This window comes from Nanorana parkeri, unplaced genomic scaffold (assembly GCF_000935625.1).
Source record: "Nanorana parkeri isolate BGI_ZX_2015 unplaced genomic scaffold, ASM93562v1 scaffold1875, whole genome shotgun sequence".
Lineage (NCBI taxonomy): Eukaryota > Metazoa > Chordata > Amphibia > Anura > Dicroglossidae > Nanorana > Nanorana parkeri.
The window spans coordinates 72,007-94,197 of NW_017308143.1; the positions used below are offsets into that span (position 1 = coordinate 72,007).

Consider the following 22,191-nt stretch of genomic DNA (forward strand, 5'->3'; position numbering starts at 1 on the left):
ACGCCCCATAACAAAGTGCACAAATGACTGGCCACACACACTGTACGTGACGAGTTATTTGTGGCTCTACAATGCTGGTAACCGCTGAGAATCATTAATGGATGGGTCAGTATATAAAAATGAACCCCTTACAATGAAAATATGCAGCTGAGCTGCCGATTTGTTTTTCACCACTTTTAGCTTTAGGCTGGGTTCACACCTGGGCGTACGGAATATGTGTGTTTGCCGCGCGTTTCGTGCCGCACGTTTTTACAGCGATTTGCGGTAGAAGAAACACGCGACAAACACATCTTCATGCTCCGTAGTCACCTGGTGACAAGGGAGACCTGAGCCTCTTTCCCGATCAACCATGAAGCCAGTCAGCTTTTAATGACGGTATGCACTTTTTGCCGATTGTCAGGGTACCGTGCACTAGTGTCCTCACACCGCATGCAGGTACCCATACGGAAGGACCAAATATGTAACCACACCAGACACTGCCACTGAGCTTAGTTACTATTACTTGTGGTTACTAGTGGGTGTTGGTGTTATGTTTTGGTGTGTATAATAAACGGTATATAACTAAATGAAAACACAAGCACATACAAAAGGTAACAAAGCATTTAAACCCCCGGAAGCATTGAACAGGCATGACAACAATACTGAGCCACAGTCCTGACTGCAGGGAGGGATTAAATACCCTCCAGGGAAGCACCAGGTGGTGGATCATCACTGGCAGCTGGGAGACACCTGCAAGTGAGCACTGGAGTTGCAGGTTCCAGCACCACCCAGTGGTGGTCTTGTACCTGACAGCTCCTGGCTGCTGGAAACACATGCAGGTGAGCACAGGAACCACAGGACCTGGTTCCAGCGCCACCTGGAGGTGCTCCTGTCCCTGACACCGATAAAGGAAGTATCGTGTTAGACATCAAAGCATTTGGACAAGCACACGCAATGGCACAGATACTTTACTATTGGTATTGCTACTAATGCAGTCTTCGTGGATCCCGAATTTGCTTCTTGGATTTTACAAAAGCGTAAAATCTATCATTATCCTTTATTAAATGTTCAAAGTTGATATCTCTTCCAAAATAATACATTCAGAAATATAAGGAGGTACAGAAAAGATCTACAGTTCATTGAGGTTTGTGTTCTGTACACCATGGACCGAACAAGAAGTACATCATTATATGTTACTTCCGAACACTTGAGCATTATGAAAAACAGAGCAGCTAAAATTGAGGACACATATAACATCATAGTACACTGATATTAAGAGCGCTGGTGTTTAAAACAATCCAATCTCCGAGATATGATAGTTATGAAAGATAGATTTCGTAATACAGGGCTTTATGGAGCTACAATATTCGAAACAATGATCAATCTAAAAACAATGATCAATCGCTGCCTGTTTTTAAATTTCGGCCGTTTCCAGCTCGCGCGCTCCGGGCCGGCCGTTTTTTTTACTACGGCCGGCCCGGAAGTGGTTAAAACCTGGAGGCGCAGTGGATTTCAATTTATAAATCCACCGTGCCTCCGTCCGTAACAGTCTCTGGTCCACATCTCCACCTCTTATGTCCTCGTGTATATGGTCGAGGATAAAGAACCTCAGGACAGAGACATCAAAGTTGTGGCAGACACCCACATGTCGACTGATGGGAGAGGTTATTTTGCCACTCTGTGTCAGGTATAGATGGTCGTAAATCCTCTTCCAGGCTGGTCTGTATGTTTTTCCTATATAGAAGGCGCCACAGGTACAGTTCATTAGGTAGATCACATTGGTAGTTTGACAGTTAGTTGTGTGGTTTACACGCCACTGTTGGCCATTGGGTAGGGGGACTGTGTTATCTACAAAAGTGGCAGCGACATGCTCATCACGTACATCAAACAATTTGTGTGTGGTGGACTTCGGACTAAGCCTACTAAAGGTGCGTTTCAGAAGTGGATCTTAGACTGAGGATAAGGCGAATACGTGGTCAGGCAGGCAGGGTCGGCAACAGTATGGCAGCGAGGTACAAAGTCGGGATCCAGGAGAGCAGTCAGGAAGCAGGCTGAGGTCTGGACATGATCGGGCAGCGGTACAAAACCGGCAGGCAGAAGAATAGTCAGGAATCAGGCAAAAGTCACAGTGTAAATCCAGCATATAACATAGAGGCCGCTCACACAGGGAACTAACCCAAATCAACAGGCTTAGGCTTTAAATACCAGACACTTCCTGTGCTCTGAGGTAATTGCAGATCTATTACAGCTGGTTGGCAGGTGGAGCCAAAGTGTCCATAAGGAGAGTTGCTCAGTACAAAAAACCTGCAGCAGAAACTAAAGGTGCCCATGCACTGTACGATTATCGCACGATAATCACGGGAAATCCCGCGATCGTACGATTATCACAAAGTGTATGGCAGGCGTGTGACCGTTTTTACTGTACGGTCGCACATCTTTTTTCTAAGGAGCATGTTTGAAAACCAGCAGAAAATCTTACGATTTTCGGCTGGTTTGTGGCATGCTCGGGAGACAAAATGCCGAACGGGCCGGTGTGCACACGCGTACACTGCCCGTTCAGCATTGCGGTCATCACAAGCCCGCCCCTCAGGGGTGCGGGCTTGCGATGATCGCAAGTATGATCTGCCTGTCCAAGATGGGCAGATCGTAGTTTTTTGAATTACTTTACAACCCTCGCAAGACTAAGGTCTTGCGAGGGTTGTAAAGTGTATGGGCACCTTAAGTCCTTCCAGTGGATGAATGGCTAGGTCTGTGCACTTCCGCGCCAGAGACCCAGATCCAAACCCCGAACAGGAGCTGATCAGACAGGTACGTGACAACTACCTCCGTACGTTGAGCTTCCTTCCGTAAAAAAGAAGCTTTATCCTTGTAGCGTCGTCTGCAGTCATATCATCTTTTCTTTTCTTTTTTTATAAATTCTTTATTTATATTTTTCATGGAAATTGTAACAAAACAGAAAGAAAATAGCATTAGCACAAAGTGTACTCGAGAAACAGTCAAGAAAATCCACTGTAACAGCTATGTATCACAGGGTATACATCTTGTAGTAGAACTATAATCTGGCTCAGACATTACATATCATCTTTTCTTTATCTCATCAATAGGTCTCCTTTCCACACCTGCACTATTCACCTTATCCAGTATCTCGTTCCATACTTTTTTCATAGCAAGACTCGTTTTCCCAGACATTTTACCTATGAGAATCTCAAAATTATTGAATACCTATGTAGAATAATTGAGAATTATGTTAATTCGAATATATATGTTATTTTTAGATTTACATTTCATATTTAATTTTAATACAATTTTCAATTACAAACATGCCCATTTTTCACATTCAAAGCCAATAGCACAATGTTGTGGCATTTCACACACCTCCTCTGTTAAGATGTAAAGCTAATTTTGAGTGAAAGCTTTTTTTTTTCTTTTACGTTCACCATCTCGGGCAGCATCATGATAATCACTTAAATAATTCAATGTTATTTTTTTCATAATCTTCGGAATTGTCTGAAAGGTCTTCAGAAAAAAAAGGTACCGATTTTCGTTGAAGCTTCCTGCCTAAGCTGTCTTTTTTGTAGCTTGCATTTTTGCTCAAGCACACACTTGTTCCTTTATTTTTAGGAAAATGCTTCTCCAAAATGTTTACAAACTCAGGAGGAAAATCTTAAAAAAGGGTTATTAGCCTTGTTTAAATCAATTATAAAATTATTGATTGCATTTAACAGATACACTTCTAATTAATTTTGTTTCATCTGGCTTTAAAGGGGTTCTAAACCCTCCGGTTTTTGTTTTTTTTGCCTATATCTACTGCTAGCAAGCAGTAGATAAAGCATTTAAAAAAACCTTTTGCCTATAACAGCGGTTTAAACTTACCTTGTTTTTCGCTGCGCGCTCCTGCCCGAGAATCCGTAACTGCTCAGGCAGCCACAATGCATCTTGGGGCAGGCGCATGCACAGTTCGGATTCTCGGCCAGGAGACGAGCAGAGAGGCAAGATATGACTATGGACGCGTGCAACCGCATGCAGAAACCTCTGGATCGGAAGTGCCTTCAAGGACAGAGGAGTCAGCACTGGATCGGAGAGCCGCCACACCGCTGGAGGGACAAATGAAAACATCAGGAAAGAAGCTCGGATTAAGAAACCTAATTTAATGTAAGTGCTGACATTAACATGGGCGGGGGTATCCTTTAATGTCACTTTAATTTAAAGAATGCAAACCATCGGTTGAATAATAAAAAAAATAATATTAACTATGTGGGCGAGATTACATTCCTTAACTTTGATGCTTTTTTGGTTAAACTTTTTAACAGGGTGCTTAAAATAACATGATAGTGATCAATCTACTATTTATCCAAAAGAAAATCACTTATTTCATTTTAGTTTCATAAATAAATAAATAAAAAAAGAGTATATCAGAGGCATGTGCCATATCAACTACAGGACATAAACAGCAATTTTATTTAGACAACACTTTACAGTGGTTGTATATAAATGGCGGGCCCAAATCAGAGAGGCCAGCAAGGCTGCACCTAATCCAGCAGCCTTAGCTAACTAATAAGGGAGTATAGCCCTCTTTCTTTTCAACGCAGGAGGGGGAAATAGGCAATGACGTCATGTTGGGTGGTGCAGGAGTCCGGGTTCACCGATGAAAAGTCTGGCGGTGGAGGAGACTGGAGACAAAGCTGCACTGGCCTTTTTTTTGGGGAGTAGGTTAAGAAAAGCAGCTGGTGGCTAGAGCAGACAGCAGATATCATCAGAAGGCTGGAAAGGTCAATCTTGGTAAAATTATCACACTGTGCTATAAACGGAACACTGCTTGGCATAGCATCAATTCTGTAAAGCCAACCTGTGAGTCTAAAGAGGACTATACATGGTCTATGGTGGACTCTACAGGGCTTACAGTGGACTTTGCATGATATATGATGGGTTGTGCATGGCCTATGGTGGGCTCTGCAGATTCCCAGGTGGCTATGCATGGTCTATGGTAGGCTGTGCAAGGTTTGTAGGCTGCAAAGACCACATGCGACCCTGCAGAGTCCAACATATACCCAGCTACAAAACATTGTAGACCATGCAGAGCTAACCATGGACACCACAAAGCACACCACAGATCTTGCACAGCCCACAATAGGCAAAGGAGATCACACTAGAGACCCTGCAGAGCCCACCATAGACCATGCATTTATATGTCTTGGAATGGCCTCAATCCAACTAAGAATCTGTGGTGTGACAAGAAACGAGCCGGGGACTCAGGAACACAGAACAGCAGCAGAAGACAAGCCAGTCGGTAGCAGGTAGGCTGATCAGAATACAGAAACACAGGTGTAGCTGACAATCAGACAGCACAGGAGGACTGGGCGTCACAGCCTAAATATCCCTAAGGGTGCCAGAGCTCAAATTACACATTGGCATGCACATGTCCACAAAAAAACAACTCAGAACCCAGCAACGCTCCATGGGCAAAACTCAGCACATGTTCTGGTTCGGGGCTTCCTGACATAGCCTGTGATCAGTGGGGTATGTGTGTGGCTCCAGCATGCATAGGTGCAGGTTGCACTGATCATGTTTATGGTCATGACAGAATATGGTGGCTGGTTGCAAGTAAATTTGGGCTAAAACTTAAAAAAACAAAAAAAAAACACAGGGTTCCGTCAATCCACACTCCACATCATGGATGGATGAATTTGTTCTATAGACTGGCAGCTACCTGCAATGCAGTAGAGCTGCCTCTCCCATACTGAGCCATGCTGTTTTGAGGACTATCAACACATACTGTACATGTTTAGATACTTAGACTGGCTGTACTAAATTACATATCATTATTTTGATCTGTATTTAACACAATTTAAAAAAGGGGGTATTATGAAATGTTGCCTGAATTTCTGCTTTAATATCCCAGTTACACTTCCCCAGGTGATTCTGCATAATACTGAGCACATCAGTGACTCCTGACTAGATGTTTTTTTAACTACCTCCGGGCCGGCCGTAGTAAAAAAACGGCCGGCCAGAAGAGAGGGAAAGCTTTGCAAAATGTGTAATTGTCCTTTAAGTTGTATTAACTAATTCCAGCACCCTGCCCGTATCACTTTGTATCAACTTATGTATCAAATGTACACTTGTGTGAGCTGATGACATTAATTGGTTTAGCAAACATTTAATTGACAGTAACAGAAGTTTCAAGATTAATGAGCCCAATGGGAATTATCAGCGGTTTAGGAAATGTACACACGGAAACATATAAAACCCTCATGACCTCTCGTGACATGTACGGGGACCTCCACCATTTGTCTGTTCCACACACAGAAGAATCCCAGGTATATCATTTTACTTGGCATTGTGTTATTGTCAACTAATATTACTATTTACACGAAAGAAGAGTGTTGTATTCTATCATCATCATCATCAGAAGAAGGATTCCCACCAGTCACCTTCACAGTGGAAACACGTGTAGGTGAATTGTTTTACCTAATGTACAGCTGGCCATACACCTATAGATTATCTGCAGATTTTCCGTGGTCAGGTGGAAAAAGTGCCACAGATTCTTCCACCTACGCTAAACTGTGTGGATGGAGGAATCTCCCGCCGGGCCAAGCTTCAGTATCTTGCTAGTCGGCCCCGCTGGCTGTCAAAACACCTGAACAGTGCCGGCGTCCAATTATATTTTTCAGGTATTTTGACAGCCAGCGGGGTCGACTAGCAAGATATTGAAGCTTGGCCCAATGGGAGATTCCTCCATCCACACATTTTAGCGTAGATGGGTGAATGTGTTGCACTTTTTCCATCTGACCATCGGAAATCTGCAGACAATCTATAGCATGGCCAGCTTTAGAAAACATGTTGCAGAAGAGGGCCCTTGGTCTCATTGTAGGAGCAGTGGTCTCTCTGCAGGGGTCCTACATATCCCTGTTGGGTCGTGATTGCTTTGCCTAGTAATTACTGTCAATTTATTCTTTTCACAGATGGCACTTCAGAAAAATCAAACATTTTATGATGAAATCCTGATTGTTGGATTTGAGAACCTCGCTGACTTCAGAATCCCTCTCTTCTTTCTCTTGCTGATCATTTACACTTTCACTTGCATTGAGAACATCCTGATAATAGCCTTAGTATGTATAAGCCCTCGTCTCCATTGCCCCATGTACATCCTGATCGGGAATTTGCTCTTCTGTGAATTCCTCTATACAACAGACCTGGTGCCCCTGATACTGCAACACATGTTATCAGGCACAGGGTCCATCTCCCAACTTGGATGTTCTCTCCAGTTTTGTGTATCTGGACCTGTCACGATGGTTGAGACAATGCTGCTCACTCTGATGTCATATGACAGATATTTGGCTATTTGTAAGCCTCTCAGGTATTCAGTCCTCATCCACAATAGACTCTGCTTTTATTTCGTCAATGGGTTTTGGTTCATTTCATTTCTATTCCATGTAGGTATATTTTACCTTGCAATAAATCTTAAATTTTGTGGCCCTCCGACCATCGATCATTTTTTCTGTGACTTTGTCCCTTTTATTTCCCTCGCATGCTCTGATACCACACCTATTCGTACATTAAGCCTAGTGATCAGCATTACATTAACCATTTTACCTTTCTTTCTGATTGTTTCATCCTACATATTCATTATAGTCTCAATCCTCAAGATACAGACGTCGGAGGGAAGGCAGAAAGCCTTCTCCACCTGCAGCTCCCATCTCTTAGTAGTGACCATATATTACACTGCACTTATTTGCTTATTTGTGGTTCCGAGGAGTAGCCATTTCCTCAATGTTTACAAAGGGTTGTCCTTTGCATACTTTTCAGTGACTCCGATGGTAAACCCCATCATATATACTCTAAGGAATCAGGAAATTCATAAAGCTCTGCAGGTGGGGATGACTAAAATGAAAGCCGTTGTATCTCAACAATAAACACTATCAACAATAAATTGTTTTATATTGCATCAACACTATTTATTGTCTTTTAAATGTGACTTTGGAAGAAAAGGGAAACTAAGTAAAACATATATTTGTATATACGAACACAGACAGGCAGACGTGTGTCAGCTTTGAGGATAACTGCTGACTGCCAAATCAACTTATGGACTTGAACAAAGAGGTGAAGAGTGGAGTTTGAAATAATCAGGATTGGGTCTGCCAATGCTTTTAAGGTGTATGTCCCTACTAGAGAGGTTTCCCCCCACATTGTGTTAGAAGTAATGGAAAATATCTCCAATGGGAGTACAGATTAAACAAAAAACACACAGGTGAGTAGAGTGAAGGAACATCTGACTGTCAGAAATACACATTAGGTGTAAATGCACCAACTATATATTCACCACAGTTTCGTCAATAATTACCCTTTTACTCTGTCCTAAGTGGCGTCACTCTAGTAAATGGAGCTGTCATTCTCCATCATACCTAAAAAGTATCCATCACACATACGTATCAGGGAGGGGACGGAGACATCACCTCTTTTAAAGTTTTGATCACATTACACACTTATCAAAGTAACACCCTGGAAACATGTATGGGGTTGGAGAACATAACATATTATAAAACAACAATGGAGCACATTTTCTTTTCCAGGTGCTGCAACGACGAACCACACATATACACAAAATAGCACATTAAAATTCTCTCTCTCTCAAGAGAGAGAGAGAGAGAGAGAAAGCGAGAGAGAGAAAGCGAGAGAGAGAGAAAGCGAGAGAGAGAAAGCGAGAGAGAGAGAGAAAGCGAGAGAGAGAGAGAAAGCGAGAGAGAAAGAGAGATCTATATATATCTCGCTCTCTCTCCTGGCTGTCATTCCTCATTTTCTCTCCTGTCTGTCTCTCTTCAAAGAGAGAGAGAAAGCGAGAGAGAGAAAGCGAGAGAGAGAGAGAAAGCGAGAGAGAGAGAGAAAGCGAGAGAGAAAGAGAGATCTATATATATCTCGCTCTCTCTCCTGGCTGTCATTCCTCATTTTCTCTCCTGTCTGTCTCTCTTCACTCTCTTTCCTGTCTGTCTGTCTCTCCTCGCTCTCTCTCCTGTATTTTGCAACAGGCTGTGTAAACTAATATTCTTTGATGTAATACATGGCACTTCAACCACCAGTATCCACCAGAAAGGTGTCGGGGAGCTCGGCTCAACAGACTCAGGCTAATAGGTAATCATGTGTGCACAGCTAAATAAATATACCAACATGGAATAAAGGGGCCGCCATTCCCCCCCTTCCTGATCTACCAGCATCAGCTCTGAGAGCTACTGCTAGATCACCATCTACCTAATGGGCACCCCCTGCCTTACTAGATATTTTCAAAGAGGGAAGTGTGATGTTAGTGCCCTGTCCAATCCCACTGTACCTTACCACCATGTGGCTATGCACAGTTCCAATCCAACCAAACCGTCACAAAGGCAAGACAATGCCATGCCCAGCGTCACCCTGATCATAGATTGTTCAGCCTGCAGGACAACAATCTGCCAGCAGATAGAGCAATCATCGCTGGGGTTGGTTAACTCTGCAGTGAACCCTTTACACACCCAGACAATAGCTGCCACAATGTGTATTGCTGGGATCAGTTCTTGTTGCCATTAAATGTTATGACAATTCAGAAACTTAAACAATGCTTGTGATGCAAGACCTGTCATATTCCTGTCAGAAGGGACAGCGGCAATACAGTAGCACTCCTCAAAGACACAATGATACTTAAAGTTTATTTAGAGCTTAGAAGTCCTGTTCTTTGTGAGTTCCAGTCCAGACAATGAAACGAAAGACAAATGTGAAGGGCTGTTCCTCAAGCAAGGTTTGCAAAGGTTCTTTTGATGTTAATGGGGAACTCTTCTTTGATGGTACGGTAATAACTTTTATTTTAATGTCATAAAGAGCTTCCTAGCTGCCTTCTGTAGCAGCTTTTTGTGGGCCCTCTAGGGGGTGTCACTGAGCCGGTCCCTAGTCCAATCAAGAATAATGAGGGAGGAGGGCTGAGCATTTATGATCTTCTACACTGCCCTTCCACACTGTCCATTTTATATTAATAAACATATGCCAATATTTTCATATTTTACCCCCACAAAGCACTGTGTGTTATTAAATTAGCTTTGGATAGACACTAAACTTTATCACTCTGTGGGTTATGGCTGCCTCAGAAAGGGTTAATGTTTGTTTGTAGGGCTCTGGATCTCCTAAACCACTCATGTATAGTATATACAGATTTAATTTAAAAGTCAGAAATTTAGCTGAGGCCGTCAAGCACTGGCTGCTGACTATTCAGTAAGGGTAGCCATAAAAAAGGTTAGTAGCTTATGCCTGGTGCCCCACCCAGGTAATTAGTAAGACCTATAAAGATCACAGGTCCAGATTAGCAGATATGTATTTGCTTCGCAAGGTGAAGATGGCCTAAAGAAAATTTAACCCATCCGTGTCAGAGCAGCCTGTTTTCATAATTCAAACCAGAAATGATGAGTTTCAGCAAAATAGGGCAGTGGGGATGTTCAAATTATTACTAAAATTTTAAAACATCATTAGGCCTCATTCACACGAGAAAAAGCCGTCACATACAGCTCCATGCTGCATGCACAGCCGTATTGGGCAGCTCCTGGGAAGGGCAGATACTGCATGTGATTAATAAGCAGCTCCTGTCCTTCTCTATGGGGGAAGCACTACGCTCATCCCAAGTGCAGGTCCGTACTAAGACACAGAGAGGATCCATCCTGTCAGCGTACAAGTATGGGCACCTGCACCCGTACAGACGTGCAGGGAGGGTGAGTGTAGGGTAGCATACGGCTGCATACTCCCATAGAAGAGGACGGGAGCTGCATACTAAATCACATGCAGCATCTGCCCTTCCCGGAAGCTGCCCGATACGGCCGTGCACGCAGCACAGAGCGAATTCCAGCACCTTGTACACATCACTTTGTATCAATATGTGCACACTTGAGTGAAATGTACACTTCTGTTACTATCAATTAAATGTTTGCAAAACCAATTAAAGCTGTCAGCTCACACAAGCTTCAAAATTAATGAGCCCAATGGGAATTATCAGCGCTTTTGAATACATACACAGAAACATATATAAGACCCACATGGCCTATTATTACATGTGCAGGGACTCCAGCATTAGTCTGCCACGCCTTACAGGTATATCATTTTACTCCACATTGCGTTATTGACAACTCATATTACTAATTACATGAAAGGGTTCTCACCAAAGAGTCACCTTCACAGTGGGAACACATGCAGGTGAAATGTTTCACCTACTGTATAGTCCGTTCAGTGAGTCTGATTCATACACCTAAAGTGATGGATACACAGAGGGAACTATGTTACATAAGGGAATACATATGAGCTAACTACACAAACATACACATCCAAAATATCATTGTGCTAACGACAGGTTTCTGCAATATGTGTCTTCCAATAGCTCTCATAAAGAGTGTGATAGCACTGCCACCCAAATCCAAGTTCAGATATGATATTCCAGTCCAGGAAATTCATTGTGCAGGTTCAATATAGAACCTATGAACACAACAAGGTTATTCACAAAAAGGGTGAAGAGTTTGGAGAAGGCAGGAGAAGCGAACAATCTAGGCCAACATGGATGAATTGGAAACATTCTCCAATTCAGCTCACTTTCCAGGTCAGCTATGTTGTCCTAGATCAGGGGTGCCCACAGTTTTTTCGTTTTTTTTTTCTTTTCATCTACCAATGAAAAAAAAACCTCCCTCACTCTCTCTCCCCTAGCTGTCTCTCCTTGCTCTCTCTCCTGGCTGTCTTTTCTCGCTCTCTCTCTCCTGGCTGTCTCTCCTCGCTCTCTCTCCTGGCTGTCTCTCCTCGCTCTCTCTCCTGGCTGTCTCTCCTCGCTCTCTCTTTCCTGACTGTCTCTCCTCTCTCTCTCTCTCTTTCCTGGCTTTCTCTCCTCTCTCTCTTTCCGGGCTGTCTCTCCTTGCTCTCTTCTCCTGGCTGTCTCTCCCCGCTCTCTCTCCTGGCTGTCTCTCCCCGCTCTCTCTCCTAGCTGTCTCTCCCCGCTCTCTCTCCTGGCTCACCTTGCTGTATTTTGCTGTGTAAACTAATATTCTTTGATGTAATACAGAGCACTTCAACCACCAGAAAGGTGTCGGGGAGCTCGGCTCAGCAGACTCAGGCTAATAGGTAATCATGTGTGCACAGCTAAATAAATATACCAACATGGAATAAAGGGGCCGCCATTCCCCCCCTTCCTGATCTACCAGCATCAGCTTTGAGAGCTACTGCTAGATCACCATCTAATGGGCACCCCTGTCCTAGATGGTTCACTTCTCCTGCCCTCTCTAAACTCTTCACCCTTTTGTGAATAACCCTGTCAGAATCTTAACACCACATGATGAAAATAAATGTATTACCAAAAAAAGGAGAAGTTAGAACACCTACCAGCCCAAGGGGTGAAAATACCCTCTTTCGTCCTCATACAAATAAGTCTTGCATGTAATGTGAGTGGACAGACATTTGTAAATCTAATATGGAGTTTTGTGAGTGAAACATATGATTGCCGTACGGTCCGCACTCATTGGGGTTGAATTATCAAAGGCATTTGGCCTGTTCATTTTGCAAGGACATTTGCACTTTGCATCAGTGTGTTTCCCTTTGCTTGGTGAATGTGGTGAAATTTTACTTTGCACAAAAATTCCCAATTTATGAGCGCGGGGGAAAAAAAACCCCCAAGTGATTGGGTGAAGGAAGTCAATAGAGCTTCACTTTAATCATTAAACTATGGGGGAACTTCCCCGGCAACGTGCACGTTGCATTGTGAAGTGAACAGCTTATTTCCCTTTAGTAACCCCAGTGTGTCTGGCTACATTGCAGTTTCAGAATGTAGCCAAAGGGAGAGGTAGAGAGAGAGAGCAGAATGAACCCCCAGGTCATGAATGTGAGACCACATGTGTTCACAGGCTGAGGGGAGGAAAGTGTCAGTAGCCATACATCATATTAAAGCCTCAAGATATCCAATGGAAGACTTATTGGAAAAACAAGGAACGAGGGCATGTTCACCATTGAGGCTGCGGACAGCTGTTCCTGAAAGACAGAGAAGGTCAATTTGTAAGTGAGTGGAGCTACTGATCTGGGTGTTCCCTATTGGATCTGTGACTTTTGTTCTAACACTCTCACCAGGATCCAAATTAACATACAATGCTCCAATCTGACACTCTTGTTGAACCCCACTGGTGGACCCATATTGCAGGAAACCATTTTTAGCACAGTAACCTTTTGGACTTTTAAAACAGCAGTGCAGCCAACTTGTATCATACATTTCACAGTCCTCTGACCTCTAACCACTTCATCTCTTGCACCTTTATACCCCTTAAGGACCAGACTAATGTTACATGTCCACTATCAGCCTGTTTATTTGGTAATAACTTTATTAAACTATGTTCTCCGCTGCAGAGGTCCAGCCCTACATTAGATGCTGATTCTCTTTACAATAAAAAATGTCTTTCTTCCACTCCTTTTCATGCCCTATGATCACTGTCCCCACTTTCCTGTTGTCTGGAGGTCTCTTGGCCCTATCAAGGTAGAGCAAGCTGTTTGCACTCCCATGATTCGACTACAACCCAGCATGAGGACATGGCCCTGCACCGGCAGCCAGAGAGGAAGTCACACCACCGACATGTGCAGGCAGCCAGAGAGGAAGTCACACCACCGACATGTACAGGCAGCCAGAGAGGAAGTCACACCACCGACATGTACAGGCAGCCAGAGAGGAAGTCACACCACCGACATGTACAGGCAGCCAGAGAGGAAGTCACACCACCGACATGTACAGGCAGCCAGAGAGGAAGTCACACCACCGACATGTACAGGCAGCCAGAGAGGAAGTCACACCACCGACATGTACAGGCAGCCAGAGTGGATAGTCACACCAAAGGCACATTTCAGCTCCTCTATTAGATCAATGTACCATCATGTAGATGAAATAAAGTGTTTCCCTTTAAATGACTTTTCATTTTCAAATGCATTACCACAGCCCCTGTGTTTGTTTTTGTTAACTTAGTTAATATTTATGACAGGGGTAGCCAAACTCCGGCCCTCCAGCTGTGGTGGAACTTCAAATCCCATGAGGCATTGCAAGCTTCTCACAGCCACAGACATGACTGCCGGAAAAAGATGCATCATGGGATTTGTAGTGTCACCACAGCTGGAGGGCCGGAGTTTGGCTACCCCTAATTTATGGCATAGTGGTTGGCACGTCTGCCTTGCAGCATTGAGGGTCCTACAGATTCCAATCAGGAGTTTGCACTTTCTCCCGGGTGTTTGAGTGGGTTTCCCCCCACACTACAAATACTTACTGTTAGGTTAATTGGCCCTGTATATATGCATGTGAGATAGGGACCTTACATTGTAAGCTCCTCAAGGACATGAGCTGATTACATAGTTGCACATTTACAAGTGCTGCATAAATTGTCAGCACTCTGTTAATACCAGTAATAAATATGTAATCAATAAATATTGGAACCACTTGTCATCTTTCAGTAGTTTGGGTGTGACTCTTGTTGACTTGCAGCATTCTGTTCAGTGCCTGGGCTCATAACCTGTTGGTTAGGTGTTTAGATGAAGCTCTGAGATCTTGACGAATGCTGAATTAAGTTTTAGAAAAAAGATCAAATCAGAATACAGCAGGGACTGATGTGAATGCACAACTGAGTAAATTGTTGGTGCTACATCATTACCAATGGTACTACATCCTTTTGACTTTAACTCCTTGGTAACTATTAGTTATCCCTAAACAGCACTTATTACAATTGTAAAGAGGAATACATTTTAGTAAGGTAAAACATACCTTGTAAGATTTCTTTAAACAATATATGCAGACCACAGGCCACACCTTTGACCTTTATTCTCATGAAATAGTACATACAATGAAACAATTCATTGTGACACAGGCTATCTTCAAGTGTCATTTTATACAGGAGTGGCTGCATTTTGACAGCTGCTCCTTCTAGGTAAAACAATGGTAATTATGGTAACTGCTGATATAACGGCAGGAGGAGAAACAACATAGGAGATATGCCTTAAAAAATCCCAACAATATTTCTAGCCTAGACAGCCATCAGAAATTTTGGGGGCCCTTACACGGCTTTAGGCCGGGCCCCCCTGCGCCGCTGGACGCAGGGCTTAGTGACGCTGGACACAGGACCCACCAGAGTGACCCTGCAGAGCCCACCATAGATGCTGCACAGCCCATCTGAGACTGTCTATGGTGGGCTCTAAAGGGGTCTCAGGTGGGCTGGTCAGGGCTGCATCCCTCTCCTCCCTCCTTTCCTTCCTAGCTTCTCTTACCTGCACACACGGCCTCGTCTGCCGCCGGACCGGCCAGAAGTGACGTCACTACCGACCAGTCCGACATCAGACGAGCAGCGTCGCTGATGGGGCCCTAGCTCGTCTCAAAGCCGCTGGAGCGGCAATGCTGGGGCCCTGCGCTGCTAGGGCCAGTCCTCCACCTCCTCGCCCTTCATCGTTGGCCGATAGTCATGTAAGGGACCCGGGTGGGCCCCCCAGGCTTTATTTGTCGAAATCCTCCAGAATTTTGATCCATCTTCACTAGATGGACACATTTAACAAACAATGTGTTCTGTTTTGTTGACCATCTGACGTCAGCGGGCCCGATACAATCTTGTGAGCACGAGGAGGGAGGTAGGTGGCTGCATTGTATGTGAGGTTGTGGGGGCTGCATTGTGCGAGTTAAGAGGTAGATGGCTGCATTGCATGTGGGTTTGAGGAAGCGAGCAGGGATGAGCAATAGTGAAAGAGGATTGAATGGGGTCAGAAGTGGTAGACAAGGGGTGCAGAGGTACGTGGTGGATGGTGGCTTTGATGGGGGTTGCTTTTGGAGGAATATTTTGTTTAGGTTGTGGATGAGTGCAGAGAAGAACAATGGTTGGGGACAATGGACAGGTAATACATAAGTATACAGTGGACAAAATATGCAGCAGCAGCAGAAGTGAGTGGTAAAAAACCTTACTGGGGAAATGTTTTCCTGAATGCCATCATTCTGTGTTGTGTGTAAATCATTCCTAGCCTCTCTATGCTGGGAGTGTGTCAGAGGTGATACACCATGTTATACAGTGTGCAGCAGACAGGATTGTGTAATACACTGTTTACATTACTTTCCCCTGCTGCCTATACACCCTGTGCCAATTCAGTTACCAACAGTGCCAACTGACATTGCAACTTTGCAACCAGTGCTCCTCCCTTTCAATGCTACCTTGCTTCCTACAGTCTTTTAACATCCACCTTTTTCTCTCAGCTGTGAGTACCTGTTAGCACCTAAGTCCACACTCCCATGAGAGGTTGCCTGATAGAACACCAGCTATCCCTTAGACTCCACCCTCCGGGAAAGTGGGCATATAAAAGTAAACATCATAACCTACCATTCACCACAGTATGACTGAGCCAGACATGGACCCATCCTGGGTCCTGCTGGCCACTGAATGTCTGGGACTCTCATCAAGACCATCTGAAAACCTCCATAAGTGCCTTGACCAACTCTGTTACACCACCTGTGCATGCAACACTGCAGCCAATCCAGTGCAGAATCCACTTTTGAGTTACAGTCTTAGCATTGCATATCTTCACTCACCATTCCACCATAGCTTACTTAATATATAGTTACATAGTATTTGAGGTTGAATAAAGACATTAGTCCATCAAGTCCAACCCATTAGGATAATATCTCAGGGCTAGGCTCTACAACAAGGCAGATACATGTCTCACTAAAGAGCATGACATGCAGTTCCTCACGTATATTGTTTACAAAGATGCCCTTTAACCGCTTGAAGACCAGGTGTTTACACCCCCTTCCTGTCCCGGCCATTGTTCAGTATTCAGCGCTGCGGTACTTTGACTGACATTTATTCCGTCATGCAACGCTGTACTGAAATGAATTTTACATTTTCATTGATGACACCTTGTTGGGTTATACACTGCCTGGCCCAAAAAAAAGTCATGCACTCTAATATTTAGTTGGCTTAGCTTTGATTAGGGCACACATTTGTCATGTCATCGTTTCAAGACATTTATACAATGTCACAACATTTATTTCCATCCAGAGTTGCATCAGTTTTTTTACCAATATCTTGTGATGATCAGAGAGTTGGACCACTGAATAAAGTCGTCTCCAGCACATCCCAAAGTTCCTAAATTGGGTTCAGGTCTGCACTCTGTGGTGGCCAATCCATGTGTGACAATGATGCATCATGCTCCCAGAACCACTCTTTCACAATTTGAACCCGATGAATCCCGGCATTGTCTTGTTGGAAAATGCCCAATGTGCCATCAGGGAAGAAAAAAAAATCTATTGATAGAAAAACCTGGTCATTCAGTATATTCAGGTATGCAGCTGACCTCATTTCATTGGGCACATAATGTTGCTGAAACTAGACCTGACCAAGTGAAGCAACCTCAGATCATAACAGTGCCACCAAAGGCTTGTATGGTGGGCATTAGGTATGCTGGGTGCATCACTTCATCTGCCTCTCTTCTGACCCTGATGATCCTCATCAGACCTCATGACCCTTTTTCACTGCTCCAGAGTCCACTATTTAGGCTGGGTTCACACCTAGGCGTAGCGAATATGCATGTGTGTCACGCGGTTCGCGGTGACAAACGCGCGTTTCCGAGGGCTACTTGGCTGTATCCCAATGGAAACGCGCAACAAAAACACCCCAAAGAAGCTCCTGTACTTCTTTGGGCGTAGGGCGTTTTGTATCGCGTTCATACGGCCTGTAATACGCCCAGGTGTGAACCATACCCATAGGAAATAATGGGATTTCGGTGTTTGAGCATTTTGCAGAGCGTAGGAACGCGCTACAAAACGCCCAGGTGTGAACCGGGCCTTAAAAAAAGGCTTCAGTTTGCTAGGGAGCATAATTAGCCTGAGTAATGAGTGATTTTCTTAAGGCTACACAGCTGTTTAGTCCCAATCACTTGCGTTCTCTGCACATTGTGTGTGGAAATGCTTTTTCTTTGACAATTAAACATAAGCCTTGCATACTACTGTTGATTTTTTTTTTTACAATTTGATTTCACCAGAGATTTAGGTGATCTCAGATTACAATCATTCATACATTTTTTTCATTAACACATTTCTACCTCGACAGTGATGGTTCCAAGTTTTAATAGTTCATTGGACAGTTTTTAACCCAATTTTAGCAATCTCCTTGGTTTCAGAAGGGTCAAATTATTGTTCTGCATCAAGCAAAGATAGAAAATGAACTATAGCCTTTCCACCACCACATGATATGTTCTGTTGGGACATGGTTGTTTAAGATATGCGAAGCTACTCACAGTATCAGTTAGGTCAGAGCCTGCAACTGGATCATTTCTGCAGTGATTCATATGTTGCATCCTGCAACAGGATTTAGCTAAGCAAATTTAATTATTTGCTTAGCTAAATGCAGGTGGTGATTTTTTTTTTTTTGGCCAGGCAGTGCATAGTGTGGTGATTTATGTACTATAGGTTTGTTGAGTCCTATACACCGGTGTGGGTTTGGGAGATGTAAATGTAGTCTGGAATTAGGTAGGTAAACAATTCAAAGCCAAATTCCAGTTAACAGAAATGTATATACATAAGAGCTGACCATTGTAAGCACCACCCAAAGGAATTAGTTTACTCACAGTCCTCCAGGACTTCACTAGAGTGTCTCCCATCCTATGGAACTCTCTACCCCAACCTGTCTGTCTATCTCCCACACTGACTGCCTTTAGGCATTCCCATAAGACTCATCTCTTCAGGGAAGCATATCCCACCTCAACCTAACCACTCAACCATCACGTTCTCAAACAATTCATCCCCACACAGCTACCTCCTCATGTATTACTTCCCCCTCCATTTAGATTGTAAGCCCTCAGGGGCGGGGCCCTCCTTACTATCTTGTCTTGAATTGTATTGTGACTGTAATGTCTTCCTTATATTGTAAAGCGCTGTGCAAACTATTGGCGCTATATAAATCCTGTATTATAATAATAATAATACTATCATTGCATGGATTAACCATATACAATTATAAGAGTGGCAATTTAGAAAGTAAAGGGTCATGGTCCCAAAAAATAACTTAGAGAATCACGGTGAGGTGGCAATGGATGATGAGTGGGAAGAGGATGAATCACAATAATTACCATTATTTTGATCGATACAATGGCTCAAACATACATATTCTGACTGTGTATTTTGCTGTCTGAATAAAGAACTAAACTGGACATTCAACTGAGCTTTAACCAGCTAAATCCATTCCAAATGCATCACAATAAAAAAAAGGTCTTCAAAGCCCTACAGTTTGTTTTGTTTAGAAAGCATGCTGCAGGAAAGGTCCCTTGCGCTCAATGTAGAAGATATGGTCTCTCCGCAGAGGTCCCAGCCACCTCCTGTTGGGTTTTTAAAGATCACATAGATCTCTGGGCTTAGTAATCACCGTCTATTTATTCTTTTCAGAGATGTTACTTCAGAAAAATCTAACACTTAAAGATGAAGTCCTGATTGTTGGATTCGAGAACCTCAGTGACTACAGAATCCCTCTCTTCCTTCTCTTACTGATCATTTACACATTCACTTGCATTGAAAACATCCTGATAATATTCTTGGTACGTATAAGCTCTCGTCTCCATTGTCCCATGTACATCCTGATCGGGAATTTGCTCTTCTGCGAATTCCTCTATACAACAGACCTGGTGCCCCTGATACTGCAACACATGCTATTGGGAAGAGGGGTCATCTCCCGCCTTGGCTGTTCTATCCAGTTAAGTGTATCTGGATGCATAACGATGGTTGAGACTCTGCTGCTCACTCTGATGTCATACGACAGATATTTGGCTATTTGTAAGCCTCTCAGGTATTCAGCCCTCATACACAATAGACTCTGCTTGTATTTCGTAAATGGGTTTTGGTTCATTTCATTTATATCCGCTGCAGTTATATTTTACTTTGTAATAAATATTAAATTTTGTGGCCCTTTGACCATCGACCATTTCTTCTGTGACTTCACCCCTTATATTTCCTTTGCATGTTCAGACATACTGCCACTTGTTTTATTTTCCTTAGTGATCAGCATTCTTGCAACTATATTACCTTTCTTTTTGATTGTTCTGTCCTACATATTTATTATAATTACAATTCTCAGGATACAGACGTCGGAGGGAAGGCAGAAAGCCTTCGCCACCTGCAGCTCGCACCTCCTAGTAGTGACTTTATATTACGGAGCACTTTTTTGCTTATATGGGATGCCGAGGAGTAGTCAGTTTCTCAATGTTTACAAAGGGTTGTCCTTCACATACTTTTCAGTGACTCCGATGGTAAACCCCATCATATATACTCTAAGGAATCAGGAAATTCATAAAGCTCTGCAGGCGGCAATTAGTAAAATGAAAGCTGTTTATTGTTAAGATATGGGAAATAAACTTGTATTATATTGTATCAAAATGAGTGTCTTCTACATGTGAATTTAGATGAAAATTATACATACATGTATTGTTTTTTTTTTTTTTTTATGTGCACACATAAGCAACAACATGTGCCAACTTTGAGGACAATTGCTGACTTCCAAATCAATGTATGGACTTGAACAGGGACACTAAGAATAAAGAGGTGAGCAGTAGAGTTGGAAAGGTCATACTTGAATCTGTCAATGGGTTTAAGGTCGTGCCTTGGGATTTCCTTTCATGTCATGGCAGGAGTAATAGAAAATTACTCTCCAATGGGCACATATTAAAACAAAAACACATTTCACTTATTAAGGAACTGGTGAGTAGAGTAAAGGAAGGCCTGACTTTGTCAGAAATACAAGTTCCATGTTAAGAAACCAACTACACACTGTTCAGCCATTCCATTATGAACACTCACCTAAAACTGAGTAGGTCCCCCTTCTCCTGACCCATCCATGCATGGACTCCACTAGACCTCTGAAGGTGTGCTGTGACATCTGGCACCAAGTTGTCAGTAGCAGATCTACTAAGTTCTGTAAGTTGTGAGGTGACAGGCCTCCATGTATCAGACTTGTTTTTCCAGCACCTCCCAAATATGCTCAATTGGATTGAGATCTGGAGAATTTGGAGATCGAGTTAACACCTCAAACTTGTTGTGTTCCTCAAACCATTCTTCAACCATTTTTGCAGTGTGGCAGGGCACATTATCCTGCTGAAAGAGGCCACTGCCATCAGGGAATACCGTCTCCATGAAGGGGGGGACTTGGTCAGTAACACTGTTAGGTCGGTGGTACGTGTCACAGTCACTTCCACATGAATTCCACATGAAATTCCCATAGTGCATCCTGGTGTCATCTCTTCACAAGGTAAGTGACACACGCACACACACACACACACAACCATTCACATGATGTAAAATAAAACATGATTAATCAGACCAGGCTATATTTTTCCATTGCTCTGGGGTCCAGTTCTGAATCATATATGGCCTATACAGGTGAAACTCGAATAATTAGAATATCGTGCAAAAGTAATTGCAGTAAGTGCTGCAAAAGGGGCCCAAACCAAGTACTGAGTACATATGCATGCTTGTACTTTTCAGAGGTCCGATATTGTTCTATGTACAATCCGTGTTTTATTGATTGCATGTAATATTCTCATTTTCTGAGATTGTGGATTTGGGGTTCTTGGGGTTTTCATGAGCTGTAAGCCATAATCATCACAATGATGACAAATCACGGCTTGAATTATCTTGCTTTGCATGTAATGAGTCTCTCTCATATATTAGTTTCACCGCATAAGTTGCATTAGTGAAATAAATGAACTTTGCACGATATTCTAATTATTCGAGTTTCACCTGTATAGGCACTTTTAGAAATAAGCAGGGGGTCAGCATGGGCAGTCTGACTGGTCTTTGGCTACACAGTGCATTGCAGTTTGTTTTGTATGGGGCTATGTGTTCAGACTCCTCTAATCAGAACCAACATTAACTGTTTCAGCAGTTTGAGCTCCAGTAGCTCTTCTATTGGATTGGACTACATTGGTCATCCTTCGCTCCCCACATGCATCAATGAGCCTTGGCCGCCGATGACCCTGTCCCCAGTTTACTAGTTTTCTGCTGAAAATTGAGCAGGTCCCTTATTTCCTGACCCATCAAGGCAGGGGATCCACTAGACCTCTGAAGATACACTATGATAACTGGCACCAAGCCATCAGGAGCAGATCCTTTCAGTCTTATACATGGAAGCCCCATCTGCCAACTTACATGCCGTTTTGTTTTCCCCATGTCCAGCACCACTAATTAACCTA

General features: G+C 43.3%; 2 protein-coding genes across 2 annotated transcripts; both read left to right on the plus strand.

Annotated features, from left to right (window-relative positions):
• The first annotated feature begins 6,938 nt into the window (after positions 1-6,938).
• LOC108799992 (olfactory receptor 11A1-like) lies at positions 6,939-7,889 on the plus strand. Its single transcript, XM_018571944.1, has one exon. The coding sequence runs from the start codon at positions 6,939-6,941 to the stop codon at positions 7,887-7,889; it is 951 nt and encodes a 316-aa protein (XP_018427446.1).
• Positions 7,890-19,398: 11,509 nt separating this feature from the next.
• On the plus strand, positions 19,399-20,343 carry LOC108799993 (olfactory receptor 497-like). The gene has a single exon (XM_018571945.1). It carries the CDS (start codon positions 19,399-19,401, stop codon positions 20,341-20,343), a length of 945 nt encoding a protein of 314 aa, XP_018427447.1.
• The last annotated feature ends 1,848 nt before the right edge of the window (positions 20,344-22,191 follow it).